This window comes from Piliocolobus tephrosceles, chromosome 6 (assembly GCF_002776525.5).
Source record: "Piliocolobus tephrosceles isolate RC106 chromosome 6, ASM277652v3, whole genome shotgun sequence".
NCBI lineage: Eukaryota > Metazoa > Chordata > Mammalia > Primates > Cercopithecidae > Piliocolobus > Piliocolobus tephrosceles.
Window position 1 is genome coordinate 126825898 of NC_045439.1, and position 22343 is coordinate 126848240.

The 22343-nt window shown below is 42.6% G+C and overlaps 1 protein-coding gene across 3 annotated transcripts in view; it reads left to right on the plus strand.

Annotated features, from left to right (window-relative positions):
* The window catches only part of TARS3 (threonyl-tRNA synthetase 3), a 100133-nt gene that overhangs the window by 15217 nt on the left and 62573 nt on the right, over positions 1-22343 (plus strand). Inside the window, exons 3-8 of one of the 3 annotated variants that reach the window (XM_031935816.1) lie at positions 5292-6018; positions 6952-7026; positions 9487-9680; positions 15541-15664; positions 18508-18629; positions 21597-21714. In XM_031935816.1, the coding sequence (XP_031791676.1) occupies positions 5722-6018; positions 6952-7026; positions 9487-9680; positions 15541-15664; positions 18508-18629; positions 21597-21714 (930 nt within the window). In that variant the 5' untranslated portion in view covers positions 5292-5721. Of the gene's footprint in view, positions 1-4323; positions 6019-6951; positions 7027-9486; positions 9681-15540; positions 15665-18507; positions 18630-21596; positions 21715-22343 lie in introns of those variants that run through there. The other 2 variants (XM_026455456.1, XM_031935815.1) reach the window with 2 other exon arrangements.

The window sequence follows — 22343 nt, forward strand, 5'->3', positions numbered from 1 at the left end:
TAGAGACGGGGTTTCACCATGTTGGCCAGGATGGTCTTGATCTCTTGACCTTGTGATCTGCTTGCCTTGGCCTCTCAAAGTGCTGGGATTACTTGCGTGAGTCACCCTGCCCTGCTTGAACATTACTTTTTTTTGCTTCATAATATCTCCTGGAAATCATTCCATATCAGTTCAGAGATCCTCTTAGTTATTTTTTTAACAACTACATAGTGCTCCATTTTGTTTGTGTACTATAGCTTATTGAACCAATCCCCTGTGAGGTACTTTATAATTACAAATACTCTTACATTGAATTTGTGTGCATATGCATTTTTGCATTCTTGTATCTTCAGAATAAATTTCTAGAAGTGGGATTGCTGGGTTGAAAAAGAAATGTATATTTAGTATTATTAGAACATTGTCATTGCTTTATTTTGCTGTCATTTTTCTCGATTTTTCGAGTGAGAATTTATTTCCATTCTTTTGTTTTTAACAATATAGGAGTTAGAGTTATGAATTTTTTCTGATTACTGATCTATGTATTACATAGATTTGTAGTATTTTCATTACCATTATTTTAAAGAAAGTCTGTACTTTCCTTTTTCATTTCCCCTTTCAATAAAGAGATACTTAAGAGTTTTAAAATTTCCACGTGAAAAGGCTTTTTGTTGTTGTTTTATTTTTAATTTCTAATTTTATTGCATTAGGGGCTGAGAGTGTTTTACCTAATATTTCTACTTTATGAAACCTACTGAGGTCTTTCTTGAGCCCTACTATATGATTAATTTATATGAAGAATCCATACATTTATTTAAGAGGAAGGTGCATCTTCCATTTTCAGGGTATAGTTTATATAGATATTTATATATACATACTGATAATGTGAATATATTCAAAATATCTACTTTTTAATTATATTGTTTGGGTCTTTTACATCCTTACTTTTTTGTGTGTGCACTTGAATGTACTCAGAATGGTTTGTTATTTTCCTTTTTTGTTTTTTGTTATTTATTTTTTTTTTTTTGAGATGGAGTTTCACTCTTGTTGCCCAAACTGGAGTGCAATGGCACGATCTCAGCTCACCACAACCTCCACCTCCTAGGTTCAAGCAATTCTCCTGCCTCAGCCTCCCGAGTAGCTGGGATTACAGGCATGTGCCTCCATGCCCAGCTAATTTTTTGTATTTTTAGTAGAGATGGGATTTCTCCATGTTGGTCAGGCTGGTCTCGAACTCCTGACTCAGGTGATGTGCCCACCTCGGCCTCCCAAAGTGCTGGGATCACAAGGCATGAACCAACGTACCCAGCCTTGTTATTTCCCTTTTATTCGTGTGTTTCTCTTTCTCCTTTAGCTTCCTGTGGTTTTTTTCAAATTACAGGTGCATAGATATTCATAATTGCTATATTTTCATTGTGGAATGTGGCACTTAACATTACAAAATGTCCTTCTTTGTCTCATTTAATGCTTTTTTGCTTGAATAACTTTTTAGTATATGTCTCAAATATTGCATGGGACATATTTATATAAACATTATTTTTTGTTTATCTGAAGTTCAAATGTAAATAGGCACTGTGTATTTTATCTGACAATCCTAAATACAGAAAAGTCCTAGAAACAAGGACTGCTGCCAGGACCCACATTGTGTGATTTAAATTACAATTCCTATTAAAACTGACTGGGCCACCTTGGAGAAATGACAGATTCCTTGAATATAAGATGAGCCTGGAACATTTTATCAAACTGAAAATCAAGGAAGCAATTAAATGCCTCAGAAGTCAACTTAAAGAAGCTTCTGCTCCACAAGAGTGCAGAACCATCTATAAATCATGGCCACATTTTACCTTCCTCAGTCAACTGGGCATATAAAACTTTTCATGAGGCCACAGGAGTTGTGGTCATCTGGGTGACTTGTTTATGCCAAAAACTTGTACATAATCTGTTTGAGACAGTTCTGGCATATGCCTCTTTTATTTAATGATAGGGTGCTGCTGTATATACCCAGCCTTATGGCTTGATGGGTCAAATAACGTTCAATTCATGGAGGGAAACTCGGGTAGCATGGTAATTTCCTGGTCCCTGATGAAGCATTCAATCTCTGCTATGGCCCAGTAGCAAACCAGAAGCTGCTTCTCAAAAGCAGAATAGTTATCTGCAGAGAACGACATACTTTTCTCCCCAGTCCAAAGGATTATGCTGTGATTCACCCATAAGGACCCAGTAAAAATTCTATATAGGCCAGGCTTGGTGGCTCATGCCTATAATCCCAACACTTTGGGAGGCCAAGGTGGGAAGATTACTTGAGGCCAGGAATTCAAGACAAGCCTGGGCAACATAGCAAGACCCTATCACTACAAAAATTGTTTTAATTAGCCGGGCATGGTGGTATGCACCTGTAGTCCCAGCTACTCAGCAGAGGGTTGCTTGAGCCCAGCAGGTCAAGGTTGCAATGAGCCAAGATCTCACCACTGTACTCTAGGTTGGGTAACTCTTATCTTCCACAGACATTTCAAGCACCATCAGATCTGTTGTTCATGTGGCCCACATAGAAAAGTAGCTTGCATAGCAGCATTACCTGTTTCAGAATCTTCTTAGGTTCTCAGTCTTATTTAACACTGGCAGTCTTGAGTTACATAGTAATTGGTTTAGAAAAACATGTCCAAATGAGGTATATCTTGCCTCCAAAGAGGCCCAATTACGCATTATACCTTTTAGTAAAAAGAGAAATGACATCTCTAAATGTTCTGAACTACTTAATGCCTAGAAATTTCACTGAGGTGACAGCCCTCTGAATTTTTACATGTGGGGATATGTTTCCTTCTCTATGACCTCCACGTGCCTTATCAAGGTGACTATAGAATTTGCTATTTCCTGCTCATCAGGGAAAATCAGCATGCTATCATCAATGATAGGACACCTGCATGATATCCTATGGAATACAGCAGCAATCAAAGTCCTTGTGGACTAGATTATCACATAAACCTAAAGAGTTTATATTGTCTAGAGGTGATACCCTGTGAAGGTGTATTGCCAGCCTTGTCAGCTGAAATAAAATGGTGCTTGATAGCCCTTAACTAACAGGTATAAAAAAAGAAGTATTAGCCAGCTCAATAGGTGCATATCAGGTGCTAGGGGTTATGCTGATTTACTCCACCAATGAAATCATATCTGGAAGAGCAGCTGCAACTGTAATCACCATCTAATTAAATTTATATTAATCTACTATAATTCTCTAACATCCATTTGTCTTCTACACAGGCTAAATGTAAATGGGATGGTAAGGTAAGGTAAATGGGATGTGATGAGAATCTCCTCCCCTGCATCTTTCAAGTTCTTGAGGGCAGCAGTAATCTGTACAATTCCTTCAGGAATGCAGTATTGCTTTTGATGTACTATTTTTGTATGTTGACAAAGTTCTAGTGGTTTCTGCTTGGCCTTTCCTACCAGAATAGTCTTTATGTCCCACTGTCAGGGAAACATTGTAGGGATTCTGCCAGTTTGGAGTTTGTCTATTCAAACTCTGCATTCTGGAACTGAGGAAATAACCACAGTGTGAGTTTGGAAACCCAATGGGCTCACTGGGTATTGTGTGATCCTAGCTAAAACCTGGAAATAACCCCAATTTTTCCATCAACAGATGAATAATCAAATTATGGTATATCCATACAATGGAATACTACTCAGAAAAAAATAACAATATATACACACAAACATAGGTAAATATCAGAATTATTGTACCGAGTGAAAGTAGCTAAACAAAAGGAGGACATACTGTGTGGTTCCATTTGTAGAAAATCTAGAAAATGCAAACTAACCTGTAGTGACAGGAAGCAGACTGGTGGTCGCCTAGGGATTGGGAGTGGAGGCCCAAGAGAGACAAATTCCAAAGGGTCCCAAGGGAATTCTGGGGTGGCTTAAGTGGGTCCGTGACATTCGATGATGTGTTGGTCATGGCAGAATGGCAGAAACAGAAACTCAATGGCAGTGGGTTGAGAAATGATGAATAATGAGGAGCCAGTGGGTCCTGTGTAACTGTATCCAGAGGCTTCCTGAGGAAGTAAGGAAGGAGGCCACTACTACTCCTGCTGCCCTCCTCCCCCAACCTTGCCTAGTTCACAAGTCAGGAGTAAACAGAGAAATAAACAAAAGTAAGATAAATAGCCTGACAACCTTGGCACCACCACCTGGCCCTAGGAGTTAAACAAAGTAATAATAATAACATCAACCCCTGGCCTAAACTGCTTGTGTTATCTGTAAATTCCAGACACTGTATGAAAAAAGCATTGTAAAACTTTCTGTTCTGTTAGCTGATGCATGTAGCCCCCAGTCACGTTTCCCACGCTTGCTCAATTTATCACGACCCTTTCAGGTGGACCCCTTAAAGTTGTAAGCCTTTAAAAAGGCCAAGTATTTCTTTCTCAGGGAGCTCTGCTCTTTAGACGCAAGTCTGCCGATGCTCCCAGCCGAATAAAAAAACCTCTTCCTTCTTTAATCCAGTGTCTGAGGAGTTTTGTCTGCGGTTTGTCCTGCTACAGAAGGATTAAGAAAGATATAGTGATACTGGTTAGCAACATACTTTGTGGAATCTCCTCCCAGGTGCTGTTTGGGATTCCACTTAGCTTAATCCAATGAGCTTGTCCCCCTCCGCTCCTTCTCCTGCACTGATTCTGTTCCTAGCGTGGAATTTACCTGCCTTTCCTCCTTGCTAACATCTCCCAACCTTTATTTTCCAGAGCGATTTCTCCCTTTCTCAAACCACACCAGTCCAAGCTAAGCTCTCCGATTTTAGGACTCTAAGGGCATTATTACCTGTATCACATTATATGACATGCTCGATTAAATTCTGCCAAAGTTGAAAAGTACCACAGTGTTAAGTGTATAGAAACTGGCGTCAGACTAGCTGAGTTTGATTCCACCTTTGTCATGTAGTGGCTGTGTGACTTTAGTCGAGTAACACAGTCTCTCTGTGCTTCAGTTTCTCCAGCTATAAGCGGATATAACAGTATCTCTTGTTATGAGGATTAAAGGAGTTACTACTATTACAGAGTTTAGAACAGTGTTTGTTACATCCTAAGCCCTAAGAATAGGGATAAAAATCAATTTGTGTTCCTGCTCCAGGAAGTTTCACGCTCATGGTTAAGAGGGATACAAAGATATATGTGGCATTTGCCCTAGACTCAAGGAGCTAGCAATTTCGTGCTGGTCAGATTTAGATTTCATAGCGATTTTCTGTATGCTCTGGTCCAGCGGCCTCTGTACTTGGGCAACTTTGGCATGAAAGGCCAGAAAGTCCACTTATAATTGCCACTTTTTAGAACCTGTTTGCAAGGCGAAAGAATGGTGGCTGCCAGAATTCAAGAGGAGGAAAGGGTGAAGCCTTTTTGCAAGGTTTTGGAAGATTTTCGTTTCAACGGACTAAAAGCTACTGCCAGTAGCCTCTAGACAGGCCTGGAAAGGCAGGGGAGGCCCTTCAGACCCCGTTTCCCCCTGCCCCTAACCCTACGGTGGGCCTGGCCTCATGCCCCGCCCCGCCCCTGCAGGGTATCTGACCTAGGCCCTGCCCCTCCCAGCCCAGCGCCCCGCCCAGCTCCCCGCCCCTGCAACTTGTAGGCCTCGGCTCCGGCCCCGCCCTATCGCCCCGCCCCTTCCCGGGCTCCGTGTCTTCTGCCCTGCGCTGAGTGTCCGCATTGCCCTCGCGGCAGTCGTGGGCACGCCGCTCGGCGTCGGTGCCTGAGGGAGGCCGCAATGTCGGCCGAGACCCTGGCGGCGGAGGCCGTGGCGTCGCGCCTGGAGCGGCAGGAGGAGGACATCCGCTGGCTGTGGGCGGAGGTCCAGCGCCTGAGGGACGAGCAGCTGAACGCGCCCTACAGCTGCCAGGCGGAGGGCCCGTGCCTCACGCAGGAGGTGGCGCAGCTCCGGGCAGAGAACCGCTACCTGCGCCACCGCCTGTGCCGCCTGCGGCTGTGCCTCGCCGAGGAGCTGAGCCGCCAGGCCACGCTGGAGAGCGCGGAGCTGGCGGGGGCGCAGGAGGCTGGCGCACAGGTAACCAGGCGGTGGGGACTCAGGGGAGGACGCGGGCGGGGCGGGCCGAAATGGTCCGCGCCGAGCGGTTTTCAACTCCGGGAACAGGTGCGGGGGCGCCCTGGGGGAGAGCCAGCCCAATGCCCTCCGGGTGGCCCGCCCTGTCCTGCTCTGTGCTCCCGTGTGGTGGTCTGGGGAGCCGCTGGATTTCCAGCGTCGCCAGACTTACCAAACGCTGTTGATTTCTCAATTCGTCCATTAAAGAGCCTGCCACACATCTTTTTCAGGGACAGAAATAGTGTTTTCATTTGTTTGAAAAAATGCTAAAGTGTTTAAGACTCTTTATTCTTTCCTTGGGCAGAAAGACTAAGAGTTGCGTATGTAAACTCTTTCATTCTCTCTGGTTCTTTTTTGTTGTTGTTGGGTTTTTTTTGGATGAGAAGTTTTAGCTTTTTGTGCCCTTGTTTTGGTGGTTTATCTTGAGAGGACAACTGTATATTTAGCATTTTTATTTAATACAGTATTTTATGATTTTAGGATAAATTATCTTCTTTTAACATCATAAACTTTCTGAGTCCTGAAGCTTCTCAGGCTGTGAGATGTTCTGCAGTCCTTTTGGAAGGACAGCTGTGGTGAACTAGCAACATCTTCATGAAATAGTGCATTTGATGTGGCAGGCAGCAACCACACATTTTCCAGCCACATTATTTGTTTAAAGTTCAAGACCAAAAGTTTTCAAGGGCAAAATATATTAAATGTGCTTAGCAACAGTGTGACAGGAAGGACTGAACCCTGGAGAATGACTTGCCCACTGAGAGTTGTAGGTGGTGGTCAGGAGAGCCCAGCTGTGAGCCTCTAAACCCGGGGCACTTGCAGCCTGCTGGCATGACTCTCTTAAGATATGTTGCTTTTTTTTTTGCCATTGATGTGAGTCATTTATAATTTATCTTTCAGCGTACTTCTAGTCAAAGCCAAGACGAGGACACGAAAAACAAGAAAATGAAGGAAAGCGAGCCTGACAGTGAGGTAGTTGTTGCTATGGAAACTATATAAAATACTACCTATAATTTTAAGTATGTGTATATAGTTAATCATCTAGGATTTCTAATTTAAAAATTACTGATTAAATTATTATTTGGGTCACATTAGTGCATTTAAAATTTTTCAAAGCGTAAATATGAGACACCTTGAGAAATGAGCTGCCCGTATTTAATAAACATATGTATTTAATCTATTTAAGTTGTGCTAGCAGTTTGTTTGTTTGTTAGTTTTTGGTTTTTTTTTAGACAGAAGTTTGCTTTTGTTGCCCAGGCTAGGGTGCAATGGCATGATCTTGGTCACTGCAACCTCCGCCTCCTGGGTTCAAGTGATTCTTCTGCCTCAACCTCCTGAGTAGCTGGGACTACAGGTGCATGCCACCAAGCCCAGCTAATTTTGTTTATTTATTTTACTTTTTTAGTAGAGATGAGGTTTCACTGTGTTAGCCAGGAGGATCTCCATCTCCTGACCTCGTGATCTGCCTGCCTCAGCCTCCCAAAGTGCTGGGATTACAGGCGTGAGCCACCGCGCCCGGCCTTTTTATTTTTTTGTATTCAGGAAATTAGCTACTTTGCTTTTGTATATAAAGCATTAAAACAACCAGTAAGTATTTATCTAGCATCAACATTTGGTAGGAGTGAAGGAGGAATATCTGGGCCCAGATAAATTAGTCTGGTTGAGGAATTCAGGCAGACTCAGGACAAACAACTAGAGAGCAGAGTACAGTGGTGTCCAAGTAAGTGCTGTAATGTGTGACTGTGTACCCATTCTGTAAACAGTAGAAAAGGGAGGTGCCGTGGGGCTGGGCATAGTGGCTCATGCCCACAATCCCAGCACTTTGGGAGGTCGAGGCGGGCAGATCACAAAGTCAAGAGATCAAGACCATCCCGGTCAACATGGTGAAACCCCGTTGATTTGTTTTTCTAAGACCAGCCCAGCGGGCACAAAAGAACCAGCGACTAGGCAAAGGGGAGGAGCAAAACTGCAAGTTTATTTTGGTAACCTAAGGTGTGGGGGAGAAGTCTGTCGGCCTCCGGCGAAGGACGCTGGCAGAGTCCCCCCGTGGGGCTCTTGGACGGAGTTCCCACAGTCCTGACATCCTGACAGGAGTGGGGCTGTGAGAAGGCTGTGTGGGACCCTGGCCGACAGCCCCTTTTCTAGGAGTGGGAGGGCAATAGGCGGGGCACGGGCGTGTGGGGGGGGCGTTCCGCAGGTGCGACTAGGTAAATCTTGGTCTCTTCGGATTGACGTCACCTGGCGCATGCCCAGTTGATCTGCACCTTCCCAGGCGCCGGCTGCATTTTCGCGGGTGTGGGAAAAGTTGGGAGGGGGGGATGAAGAACCCAGAAGTGCACCATCTTGCCTCCGTTCGTCCAAACACCCGTCTCTACTAAAAATACAAAAAAATTAGCTGGGCGTGGTGGCGGGCGCCTGTAGTCCTAGCTACTCTCAGGAGGCTGAGGCAGGAGAATCGTTTGAACCCGGGAGGGGGAGGTTGCAGTGAGCTGAGATTGTGCGACTGCACTCCAGCCTGGTGACAGAGCGAGACTCCGTCTCAAAAAAAAGAAAAAAAAAGGGGAGGTGCCAGTGGGTAAAACAGGTGGAGGAGGCGGGCTTTGAGGTGGACCTTTAAAGCTAAGGAGAAATTAGATAGGCAGAGAGGAGCTTTTTGGAGGTGGGAAGTACGCATGCTCTTAGCCTTACAGTGGGGTTATGTCCCAATAAAACCAATGTGAGTTTAAAATGTGTTTAATACACCTAAGCTAGTGATCATCATAGCTTAGCCTAGCCTACATTAAAAGTGCTCAGAACACTTACATTAGCTTACAGTTGGGCAAAATCCTCTAACACAAAGCCTATTTTATTGTGAAGTGTTGAATATCTCGTGTAATTTACCGAATACTGTAGTGAGTGAAAAACAGAATGGTTGTATGGAATACTCAAAGTACAGTTTCTACTGAATGCATATCACTTTCACAACATCATTAAACTTGAAAAATTGTGGCTGGATATGGTGACTCATGCCTATAATCGCAGCACTTTGGGAGGCCAAAAATCATTTGAGGTCAGGAGTTCGAGACCAGCCTGGCCAACATGGCGAAACCCCATCTCTACTACAAATACAAAAATTAGTCTGGCAGGGTGGCACGTGCCTGTAATCCCAGCTACTTGGGAGGCTGAGGCAGGAAAATCTCTTGAACCTGGGAGGCAGAGGTTGCAGTGAGCTGAGTTGGCGCCCCTGCACTCCAGCCTGGATGACAAAGCAAGACTGTCTCAAAACAACAACAACAACAAACCAAAAAGCAACAACAACAACAAAAATTGTAATTCAAACCATGGTACATTGGGAACATCTGTAGAGCTGAGAAGACAGTGAGGGGGTGAAGCTGATTCAGAGCTGAGCAGCTAGAAAACAGTAGGCTGTATATATTAATCTCGTTATAATTTCAGGTGAAACAACCGATTTTCATAAAAGAAAGACTGAAGCTTTTTGAAATACTGAAGAAAGACCATCAGCTCTTACTTTCCGTTTATGGAAAAAAAGGGGATACAAGCAATATCATCACAGTGAGAGTGGCTGATGGGCAAACAGTACAAGGGGAAGTCTGGAAAACAACGCCTTACCAAGTGGCTGCTGAAATTAGGTAAACCATAGTGTGGAAAAGATATTCAATATTAAGTAATTATACTGGAGCCTGGTGAAAATGTTTTCTTAGGGACCACTAATATATTACTCTATTCTCACGCTGCTAAAAGGACATATCCAAGATTGGGTTATTTATAAAGGAAGAAGGTTTAATTGACTCACAGATCCACAGGGCTGGGGAGGCTTCAGGAAACTTACAATCATGGCAGAAGGGGAAGCAAGCATGTCCTTCTTCACATGGCGGCAGCAAGGAGAAGTGCAGAGCAAAGTGGGGGGAAAACCCCTTATAAAACCATCAGATCTCATGAGAACGCAGTCACCACCAAAGAACAGCATGGAGGTAACAGCCCCTATGATTCAGTTACCTCCCACTGGGTCCCTTCCACAAAACATGGGGATTATGGAAACTACAGTTCAAGATGAGGTTTGGATGGGCACACAGCCAAACCATATCAGCTAATTTTTTTTTCTTATTCAGTTGCATAAATTAAATGTATTTAATTATTTTCCTCTGGCTTCTCCAAGGGCCATGTAAATAAGTAGTTGAATATCAGAACACAATTATTTCCTGTTCTCATAAAAATATATAGGAGAGAAAAAAATCTGTCTTGACAGGCCATTTTACACTGACTTTATTCATCAATCAAGGAATTTCCGTGAGGTTTTATAGGTCTTTTAATTATAGATTGAAGATATATGTGTTAGAGCTATTATCAGTCTTGGAAAAGTGCATTGACCTTTCTAGGAATTAGATACATTAGTGAAGTTATATTGTTTTGACTAATGCTAATTCCTAGCATTAGAAGCTATTATATGAATACAATTATATAGCTTTTATACAATTGTATTTAATGCCATGTAAATAAATGTTTATCATTTAAAAAACAAACTGTTTCAACAATTGAAATTCTCAGATTTTCTTTGAAAACTATGGCTAAGATTATATTTCTGATTCATCCTGTTATATTGTTAAATGCTCTCTCAACCTGTTTTCATGTTTTCCAAGAGGAATGATGTGCTAGGAGAAAACAGGTTGTGAAGCAAGAATAAGTTTGTTTTCTCATGGAGAGTCAGATTGCATGTTAAATGTGTTGGGTCAGTATTTCTCAAAGTGTAGTCCCCAGGCCAGCAGCAAAGGCATCACCTGGAAACTTGTTAGACAAGCAAATTTGGGGGTCTCACCTCAAACACCCTGCATTGATCAGCTGTCTGTGTTTGTATGAGCCCTCCAGGGGCTTCCGATGCAAACTAATTGTCTAGAAGTGACCAGTCCAGCCTAGTGAACGTTTCTGGCCCATGCAGTTATTTATGGACCCAGCTTCCTTCCATCTGGTTGATCTGCTGTCCCCTAGGTAGGATTTCTTTGTGTCTAGTGGTGGAAGCTGGGTCCTTGCATGGGCCTGCCTGCAGTCAGGAGGAAGGGAAGCTGCAGAACAATGATGCTTTGAGGCCAAGACCCCACAGGGGCTGGCTTTAATTTTCACTCACATCCTGTTAGCTCTCATTTAGTCACATGGCCATGCCCAGCTGTAAGAGAGAATGGGAATATAGCTCCATTGGCCACCCAGACACATGTCCAGCTAAAGCATTCATACCATGGAAGAGAGGAATGGTTTATGGAACAATAGGGAGTCTGCCACAGTCTGCCCCTCTGATATCCAGATATCTCTAGGTACCCTTCTTTCAACATCTGACACACTCACTCCCCAAGTGAGACAACTCTTTTGTTCCATGGCTCAAAGCCTGGGATTTCTGAGTGATGTACGGAACACCCCCCATCAGGCTGACCACTTGCATTCTGGTAACAAATAAACTAACAGACAAGTCTGCTCACACCACACATGTATGCAGTACACAGAAGACAATCACAAAGTATGTGCTTGGAAAAAAGAAAGAGGAGAAATATAGCAGGGAGTGGTATAGAGAAGTCATCAGATTCTGCTGGAAGCCATTGTGAGGCCCCACAGCCTGGCAGCGGTTAGTGCTTGTGTCAGCCCAACTATTCATCCTTTGTTCTCTGGAAGCAGCTGTCTTGTCCATGATCCCCCATGGGCCCTGATTTTGCACTTTGGGAAGTTCAGAGTTATCCATTACCCTCATTTGTCACATCTGAAGAGCACGACAGTTTGTCCTCTTGGGGTCTGTGCAGTTTGCACAGCTCAGTTCTGTGGTGTACACTTGGGGCCTGAGGGTTCCTTTAAGGATCACATAGTTACAGATATTTGTGAGCTGGGCTTATAATTTGTTTGACAATATAATTTCCATCATCAGTTAGCCATAGTAGGCTTCTGATCTGTTTGTAGCTAATCCGTTCCACATGAAAGTAATCTCACTTAAAGAATCTTCTAGATAGACTTCTCAGCCTATTGTTTCATGGCTTTTTAATTTGGCTCACTCCTGTTTCCTCGTTTAAGGGACTGAGAGCATATGCAGCAAAAGACTTGTGGGAGGGAGGCAGTCTTGCTCTCTAATCCTTGCAGTTCCACTGGCCTCTGTTGTCTGGATTTATGTGTGGCCTTTGAGAAGGGCTATCAATGCCTGTCCCTCCTGCTGTTTGGGAAGGAAGATTGTCTTTCCAATCTTGCATAGCTCCATGTTTCTGAACTTTTAGTCATTTGAATTACAGGACACAGGCAGAGGGTGCCTCCCTATCCCTTCCATCTCTGCTAGCAAACTAGATTATTTTCATCTGAGATAATGCATTCTTGTTGCTTCTTGCTGAAAGCAACAAGAGTTACCCAGGGTATACCAACACTGTCCCCTCCCCCACGTGCCCTGCCCCTTTTTCCATCTTGGCTCACCACAACCTCCGCTCTCTGGTTTCAAGGGATTCTCCTGCCTCAGCCTCCCAAGTAGCTGAGATTACAGGCATGCGCCACCACACCCAGCTAATTTTGTATTTTTAGTAGAGACGGGGTTTCTCCATGTTGGTCAGGCTGGTCTCGAACTCCCAACCTCAGGTGATCTGCCCACCTCGGCCTCCCAAAGTGCTGGGATTACAGGTGTGAGCCACTGCACCCGGCCTTACTCTCCCCTTTTATATCTGCTTTCTTATGTGCTACAAGCACTGTGACACATGGTTTGCGTCCAAGTTTTATCAAGTATTTTGTTATACTATCACAAAGGTTACTGGCTGTCCATATGTTAGGGTCTGTTTCCTTGTTACTCACTGCTAGTCTGCTAAGCCAGTGCCACATGTTTTGGATTTTTACTTCCAGGTCATTATTTCTATATTACTTAAGATATATACTAAGCTGCTACAACGAAGACATCACAAAAAACTCAGTCACTTGAATATGGTCAAAGTCTGTTTTTCATATAGCAGTCTAGACGTGGGTGGCCAGGTTGACTGGGTGACATATCTCCATACAGTCGTTTGGGGACCCAAATTTCTCCCATCTTGCTGATCTGTCTGGTACAACGTTGCCCTTGTCTACATGGTCCAGAAAGAACAGCACATGGGTTCCCATCTACAGAAGGTGGAGAGAAAATAGAGAAGTGCCCTCCACTGTTTTAATGATGAGACACAAAAGTGTTACACATGACTTCTCCTTCTGTCCATTGGCTCCAAATCTGGCCACATCTAGCTGCAAGGAAGGCTGGAAAACTCCGTCTGTAGAAGAAGGGCAGAATGGCTTTGCGGAACATGTAGCCATCTGTGACAGTCAGTAAAAATGAAAAGAAAGTTCTACTTGATTAATAATATCTAACACTTATTAAGTTACTGTTATCATATGTACACATTACGTAATCCTGAGTATAAGTGAATGAGGAATGTCCTGTAATCCCCGTTTTGTAGATAAGAACACTGAGGCCTAAAAAGCTGAGTAAATTGTCCAATATTTAAACCCAGTTTGGCCTTTCACCTGTGTGCTCCTAACCACAATGCTATACTGCTGCTCAAGTTAGTCACAGAAATGTAAATTAAAAGATTACATTGTAGGCTGGGCACGGTGGCTCACACCTGTAACCCCACCACTTTGAGGGGTGAAAGCACGCAGATCACTTGGGTCAGGAATTTGAGACCAACCTGGCCAACAGGGTGAAACCCTGTCTCTACTACAAATACAAAAAGTAGCCAGACATGGTGGCATGTGCCTGTAATCCCAGCTACTCGGGAGGTCGAGTCAGGAGAATCACTTGAACCCGGAAGGCAGAGGTTGCAGTGACCTGACATTGCACCATTGCTCTCCAGCCTGGGCAACAGAGTGAGACCCTGTCTCAAAAAAAAAAAAAAAAAAATTGTAGAGTTGATATAATTTAATAGTACCTAACATTATGAGAACTCAGAGACAAGATACTCTTATAACTCTGCTACTAGGAAAATTTTGCAATATATTCTGACAGAAGTCACGGAAAATGCATTTCCCTTGACTAGCAGTTTAACCTCCAGAATTTTTCCTGAGAAAATAATTGGGTAAGATATATGTTCAAGAATGTTCATTGCAGCATTATTTTTCATTACTACTTGTCCCCCAAAATACCCATAAAAATAATTAAAATGCCTAGCAAATATTGGTTCCTCTGTGACTATTAAATATCGTGTTTTAGAAGTCTGTCTCCTGTTAGGGAAAATGCTGTGATTTATTGTTAAGTTTAAGAAGTAGATTATAAAATAACATAATTATGATACTATTAAATATTTTTTATTCCTATATATTAAATAATGTGGAAAGATATAAACAAAACATCAATGGTAATTTCTTGGTGGTGGAATTATAGGTGACTGTGTGTGTGTGTGTTTTTCTGTGCTTTCCAGGTTTCCTTTCTTAACTTGTAATTTTGTCAACAATTTTCAAACAATAAATTTATTTAAAAGATACACAAAAAAAGAGAAAGAAAGAGATCAACACCTCACTAGAAGACCATCCTGGCCAATGTGGTGAAACCCCATCTCTACTAAAAATACAGAAGTTAGCTGAGCGTGGTGGCATGTGCCTATAGTCCCAGCTACCGGGAGGCTGAGGCAGGAGAATTGCTTGAACCCAGGAGGCAGGGGTTGCAGTGAGCTGAGATCGCACCACTGCACTCCAGCCTGGCGACAAAGTGAGACTCCATCTCAAAAAAAGAAAAGAAAAGAAGCGAAGGAATCGGATAGTTCATAAAAGTGAAAATAGCTTGTAAACTTGAACCAAAATTAATAATTAAATCAAAACAACAATTTTCAATGTCACATAGACAAAGATTTGTAAAAATTGGGGTACATGGAAGTGATGCTGTTCAAATGCCATCAGAAATCTTTCAAAGGTACATCACCTTTGATCTAGTAATTCCAATTCTGTGGACATATTCCCAGAAAACAGTCACAGAAGTCGCAAGATGCCTGTGTACAGATGTCTGTGTGGTATACTCTATGAGAGCAAAACTTAGGCGATCTCAGTGTGTAGCAGTGGAAGCTTCATTAATAAATACAATACTTCCGGACTGGGAAGTATTTGGAAGGTTATCTGAGGCATGATAGAGAAAACGCAAGCTATACAATTATGTTGTCAACTGCTTTTAAAGACAGCACATATGTGTGGGTGGGTGGGTGGATGGAGGTAGAAAAACCACTGGATGGAAATGTACCAAAATATTGTATAAGTAGTGATTTATGATATTTATGTGTGATTTTTATTTTATCCTATATGCTTTCTCAGTTTTCCAAGTTTTTTTAAAACAGTGAATGTGTATTACTTTTCTACATAAAATAAATATTACAAAACACTAAGTATCTGTCTTACTAGTTTACATTTGTACTTTCTATACACTTCAAGAAAAAAGAAAAAACAAAAACAACCCTAGAAATTCTTTTAATCTTTTAAGAAATCATTGTAACAATGATAAAGTTAACTCCCAAGTGGCTTTTCTCTTCCTAGTCAGGAACTGGCTGAAAGCACAGTAATAGCCAAAGTAAATGGTGAATTGTGGGACCTGGACCGCCCGTTGGAAGGGGACTCTTCTCTAGAGCTGCTTACATTTGATAATGAGGAAGCTCAAGCTGTGAGTATTTAAAATCCAGACAGCCAAACTTTGGGTAGGTATGTTGTAAATTACATTTTATAAGAAGCCACGTATTGAAGTCACGAATGTTGAGTTTTTTGGGAGTTTCTAAGATTTAAAATTTGAATATTGATATTTAATAAATATTTGTGGCATGAATGTATACAAATACATGTTGATTTTTAAAGTAGCCCATAATTTCTTTCTTTCTTTCTTTTTTTTGAGATGGGATCTTACTCTCTCGCCCAGGCTGGAGTACAGTGGTGCAATCATGGCTCACTGCAGCCTCAACCCCCCCTGGCTCAAGTGATCCTCCCACCTCAGCCTCCTGGCTGCCTGGGACAACAGGCACGCACCTACACATCCAGCTAATTTTTCATATTTTTTGTAGAGACAGGGTTTTGCCATGTTGCCCAGGCTGTTCTGAAACTCCTGAGCTCAAGCAGTATGCCTCCCTCAGCCTCCCATAGTGCTAGGATTACAGGTGTGAGCCACTGTGCCCAGCCTTATCATTTCTTACAATAATCATTTCCTTAAGTTAGAATGCTTTGGTTATTAAATCAATGTGTGTTTGAAATGAATTGTTAATAGACTGTTAAAAGTGGGTCTACTTTGTAATTTAATTTGTATCGAATTTGAAGAAATTATAAGACTCAAATATACTTTAAATACTTAATATAATTTTCTATAAAATAAAAACCACATTTTTCACATATGCATGTGATATATGATTTCTGATATACATTGTCACCTGAATGTTGTAGTCGCCCTTCAAGCTGTCCATTATCTTCATAAAACCTAACTTATGATTAGCTTAGGTTACAGTAATTGCAAGGCTTATGCTAAATTTCTTTAAACTATAAGAACCATATTTTAATTTCTGTTTAAAATATGCAAAGTTTAACAAATATCTAAACAGTACACTATTAATAAAACCATGTTTAAAAGTGATTTTCAGAAAGTTCAGTACTGTAAACTGAATTCACAACTCTCCAGCCATTGGTAACCATGCCTCAGTTTTTATGCACTACTGCCTATGTGTTATCTGCACATAGATATTTTACAAAAATCTTCAGTACATTCACCATGAAATTTTCTATTTTAACCCCAAAACTGTTTCTTTTCTGTTTACCTAAGTCAATGCATTATTCCACCACATACCCAATTGCTCAACCCAGAACCTTGGAGGTTTTGTGTGATTCCTCCCCGTCCCTCAACTCCATCTCCAGTGAGGGGTAAGCCCAGTAGATTTTACCTCCTAACGTATCTAGAATCTGTCCACTTCTCTCCCTTTCCATTGCCACTGCCTGAGAATCTGCACTTACCTTGTTATAGACCCACCCAAGAAACTGCCTACTTGCTGTTTTGTCCCCTGAAATTCATTCCCATCGAGCTATCAAATGATGTGTGTAAATGTCAATTTAATCATTGTGCTTAAAACCCTTTAATGCATCCCATTGCATTTGGAGTAAAATGCAAGCTGCTCCCCAAGGCCTGCATGGTCTCTGGCCCTTCCTTACCTCTCTAACATTTCTCAAGCTATGCTTTGTCACATCCCTTACGTGTTAGTCACACAGGCCTTACTGAGTCCCCATGAATGTAGGGCACTCACCGTTTTTCTTTATTACACAGCCCTGTTCATCTCCTTTTAAATACCCTTCCCATCTTGTAATTATGCACTTCCAGGTTTGTTTATTGCCTGTGTCTTCCCCAATAGGCTGCACCTGTGTGGGGGCTGTGAGTATGTCTGTTTCTTTCACTATTGTAACCCAGCACATAACACAGTATTTGGCTCAACAAGTATCTAGGTGTGGACAGTGTACCACGTAGGAGATTTGGACTGATGCTAGCAGTCAGCCTGCCATCCTAGCAGCATCCAAAGGAGAAGTGCTGTGCCCTAAGGACTGACCCTCTGGGTCTGTCTGCAAATCATATCCCAGCCTATTGCTATGGGCTGGGATTGCACATAGTGGTCCATCATCTAACTCCTTCTGCTCTGATTCATTTTATCAAACAACTCTTTAATTGTAGCTTGCTTTCTATTTAATAAAAGGAAAGAAAGTGCTGACAGATGACTTGATTATCTTACTCTTTTTGTACCTATATCTATTTGGTGACTTTGGTTAGTTTCATTTTATCCATAAACTAAAATGAATTCCTTGGGAACTGAAAACCTTATCAACTTTTTGAACTTGGAGGACTGACAACCGGGCTCTGGACTGTGGTTAATGAACTCATGTATACACTTCTCAGGGGTCTCAGGCAGCCAGCAGACATTCCCTGGCAACACTTTTTTCTTCCTGAGCCATCTTTCAAACTTCCACAGTCACATGCTATTCAGCACATGAAGACTGCTGTGGAGATGCAGAATCTCATTAACTCTAGTGGTGTCAGGAACACTTCAGTGCTCTATGTCCAGCTCAGAGAGGGTGCCCCTGGAGAAAAAGAACGAGAGCTAGCATGTGGCACTCCTCGGCCTTCCTCCCACTCTGGGCTTCAATCAGATTTGCACACAGCTGCTCTTCTGGGTGTTCCGAGAGGTGTTCATCCCTTGTGGCTGACATGCACAGAGGAGATGGGTTTGTAGCTGAGCTCTAGCTGCCACTCTCAGCAGAGTGGCTTCACACTGGCACTGAGCAAGTGGCTCTGGTGGAATGTCAGGAAGGGCTCAGAAAGCATTCTCTTCTAAGTGGGCATTGAAGATTTTCCTTTCAAGTTGATGTTGCTGCCGTTGGTCTTGCCATTTATCTCCTTGAAATGTTCTATTTGTTTACATCATTTTACTACTAATTTTCCATGACATACTTTTGGCAGCTAATGGCCTCTCTGTCCATGCCATGCAGGTGTACTGGCACTCCAGTGCTCACATTCTTGGGGAGGCCATGGAACTTTACTATGGAGGCCACCTGTGCTACGGTCCGCCCATTGAAAATGGATTTTATTATGACATGTTCATTGAAGACAGGTAACACACTGAATACTGGCTTGTGAATGCATGTGTTTCAATTTTATTGTGTTGTAATGTTTACATACTAGCTTAGTAACTTTATACTGTTGGCCCTTACATAATGTGAGATTGGGGCACTGATGCCCATGCAGTTGAAAATCTGAGTACAACTTGTGATTCCACCTAAACTTAACTAATAGCCTGTTGTTAGCTAGAAACCTTAATGAAAACATAAACAGTTGAGTACCACATACTTTGTATCTTATGTGTATTATATACTGTATTCTTAAAATAAGCTAGAGAAAAGAGATGTTAAGAAAATCCTAAGGAAGAGAAAATATATTTACCATTCATTTAGTGGAAGTGGATCGTTATAAAGCTCTTCATCTTCACATTGAGTAGGCTGATGAGGAAGTGGAGGGGTTGATCCTGCTGTCTCGGGGTGGCAGAGGCAGAAGAAAATCCACATGTAAGTGGACCCATGTAGTTCTAACCTTCGTTGTTCAAGGGTCAACTGTATTGCATAATATGGTTATAGATTGGTTGACCAATTTTCAAAATTATTTTTAGTTTAGATGGTCTAAGCCATTTAACTAAAAATTATTTTTAGTTAAATCTAGTTTAGATTCAAGAGGTACTTCTAAAATTGTTTTTTGTTTGTTTGTTTTTTGGTTTTTTTTTTTGTCCCCAGAAGAATATGATATGCTGTTTATCTAATCTTGAACTTGCTAGAGCATGGTATTAATTAAGACCAGAATCGAAGCTTAATTCCTAGAGAGAGCTTAGTTTAATTTGCTCCATGATAATCAAGGGCATCATTAACCTCAGCCAAACATCTCACATAGTTGAGTGCCAGACAGGGATGTTTCACAGAGGCTTCACATTCCATAGACCTATGCTTGAATCATTAGCAAACAGCCAGCCCCGTCCAACTCCTGCCCTGAATTCCTCATAGCTTTTAAGGGTACCTCCAGTTGCCACAACCAAACCCTCTGATCCTTCTACTTCCTTCCTGCTCTTCACCACCACCCCACCATCCAGTTCTGCCAGTGTTATCTCCTAAATAGTTCTCCCACACCTCTCTCCTTCTCTCACTTCTGCCTTAACTTGGCCCCATGGCGTCTCTGGCCTGGATGACTGGTGCATTTTATCTTTACCTTCTCCTGTACACCGCTTAATGACCTCCCCAACCAAGCACCCAATGCTCTGTAGCTGCTACTTAGAGACTTGTCCAGTCTGAATCACTATTCCTCAACAACCATGAACTGTGTTTACCTACACCACTTCTGATCTCAAAGGTGTGGGGTTTTTTTCCACATCAACAGCCAGTGCTCCAACTCTCTGGACACCCACTAGGTGTCTAATGATTGAACTCAATTCTGACACTGTCTACCCTGAGTTAGTGCAGATCCCCCAGGTCAAGGGCTCAGTCCCACAAGACTGCCCACAATTCAGATGCCAGCTGTAAGTCTGGGTCTTCCATACTTTTGACCTACAGGTTACAAATCGGGAGTTCCCATGACCCCATCCTTGAGTTAATAATTTGCTAGGCTAGCTCCCAGAACTCAAGAAGGCACTTTACTTACCTTACCAGTTTATTATAATGGATGGTACAAAGGATAGAGATGAACAGCCTGATGGAAGAGGTGCTTATGGTGAGGTATGTGGGAGGGGGTGCAGAGATTCCATGTGTCTCTGGGCACCATGCCCCAAGCACCTGGATGTGTTCAACAACCTGGAAGCTCTGTGAATCTCGTTTAGGGCTTTTTATGGAGGTGTCATTGTAGAGGCACAATTGATTCAATCATTGACCATTGGTGATAACCCAATCTCTAGTCCCTCTCCTCTCCCCGAAGGAGGCAGGTAGGGGTGCTGAAATTCCCAACCCTTTAATCGTGCATTGGTCTTTCTGGTGACCAGTTCCCATTCTGAAGCTACCTAGGGGACCTAGCCACCAGTCATCTCATCAGCACACAAAAGACACTCGTATCACTCCAGAGATTTCAGGATCTTAAAAACCCTGTGCCAGAAATCTGGATGAAGACCAAATATATGTTTGTTATTATATCACAGTATCACATCCAGTTCATCTCTTGTTAACATGGCTCCAGTATCCATTCAACAAGATGTTTTTGCTCCCTGCTGTGTGCTCTGTGCTAGGTGCTGGTGATTCAGCAGTGAAGGAACCAGTCTGTCCTCATGGAGCTAACAGTCTGGTTGGGGGAAGACAGCAAATGCACAAGCAGCCATCTGCTGCCTGGTGGTGATGAATATAGGAACATCAGCCAGGTGTGGGAGGTGTGTGCCATAACAGGCAGTTGGGCAGGAAGGGGCAGATGGCATTGAAGCAGACCAGAGTAGAGGGAGGGAGCAAGCCCTGAGGACAGGGATACTTATGACATCTGCAGGGAGAAAGTTCCAGGCCTCTGTGGGACTGTCCTGATGTGGGGATATGTGTGGCTTATTTGAGGAGTGGCAGGAGGGAGTGAGCACTGACCAGGGGGTGATTCAAAGGAAGTCAGTCCATGCATAGTGGAGGCTGAGTGCTGCTAGGAGCACCAGGACTCTGCAGTCCACACAGATCTCTCCCAGCCTTGGTTCTATAGCCAGTGAGGGCAGGGATATGATGAGCACTCCATCTGGCTCTTGAGCAAAACTGAAGTATGGGAAGGATAAGGAAGACCGCACAGAAGAACCAGCCTTAAAGGAGCTCACAGTCTACCTGGATGTCTCCTAGCAGGGCTTCCTGCTTACCTTGCAGCAGAGGAGAAATGAGGCAGGTCGTGGCACCTGTTGATGCCCCAGTCTCCCTCTTTGAGACACAAGAGTAGTGACTGTATGAACGTTTGACTTTCTGAAGTCCTGGAACAATAAGACACCAGATTCAAGTTAGAAAATGTGTCACTGCTGAGCCTTCAGGACAAAGGAAAGAGGAAATGCATAATGTCTGGAAGATCGATGTCAGTTCTCTGCTCTTCTTTTTAGAGCAGTGTCCAGCACAGAATTGTCAGCCCTGGAGGATATATGTAAAGCCATCATAAAAGAAAAGCAACCTTTTGAAAGACTAGAAGTCAGCAAGGAAATCCTCCTGGAAATGTTTAAGGTAACTTGGGGAAACTCTTAAACATCTTACTAGGAATATTAAAAATCAGTGTAGACTAGCTTCTCCACCTTCCCCCAAATAGTTAGCCATTGCTCACCAAATTGTTCTAATTCTGTTAAGCTACTGTGAGGTTGTTACCAGTTACTTGCTGTAACATTTCCCTCATCTATTTCCTGAACATTTTAGGGCAGACGTAGGTAGGTAAAGGACCAGGTGAATAATTTTTATATCTGATTAATTCTGAGTATTGTGAATATCTGTCCCCTAAATTCAACAATATTTATAATCCCATGTAAAAGGCTGCCTTTTTCTGTTTTCTTTGGGAGTTTTCTATTAACTTTTTTCAGATTTTAACCTAGAGTAATCTGTATAAAACGGTAACTTTCTCATTATATTTTTTTGACCAATGTACTTAAATATATTCCTAATTTTATGTTTTAAAACATGTATTGGAGAAAACATACATTTTTTGTTTGTTTGTTTGTTTTTTGAGACGGAGTCTCTCTCTGCCTCCCAGGCTGGAGTGCAGTGGCACTGTCTCGGCTCACTGCAACCTCCGCCTCCTAGGTTCAAGTGATTCTCCTGTGTCAGTCCCTCAGCTGGGACCACAGGCACGTGACACCATGCCT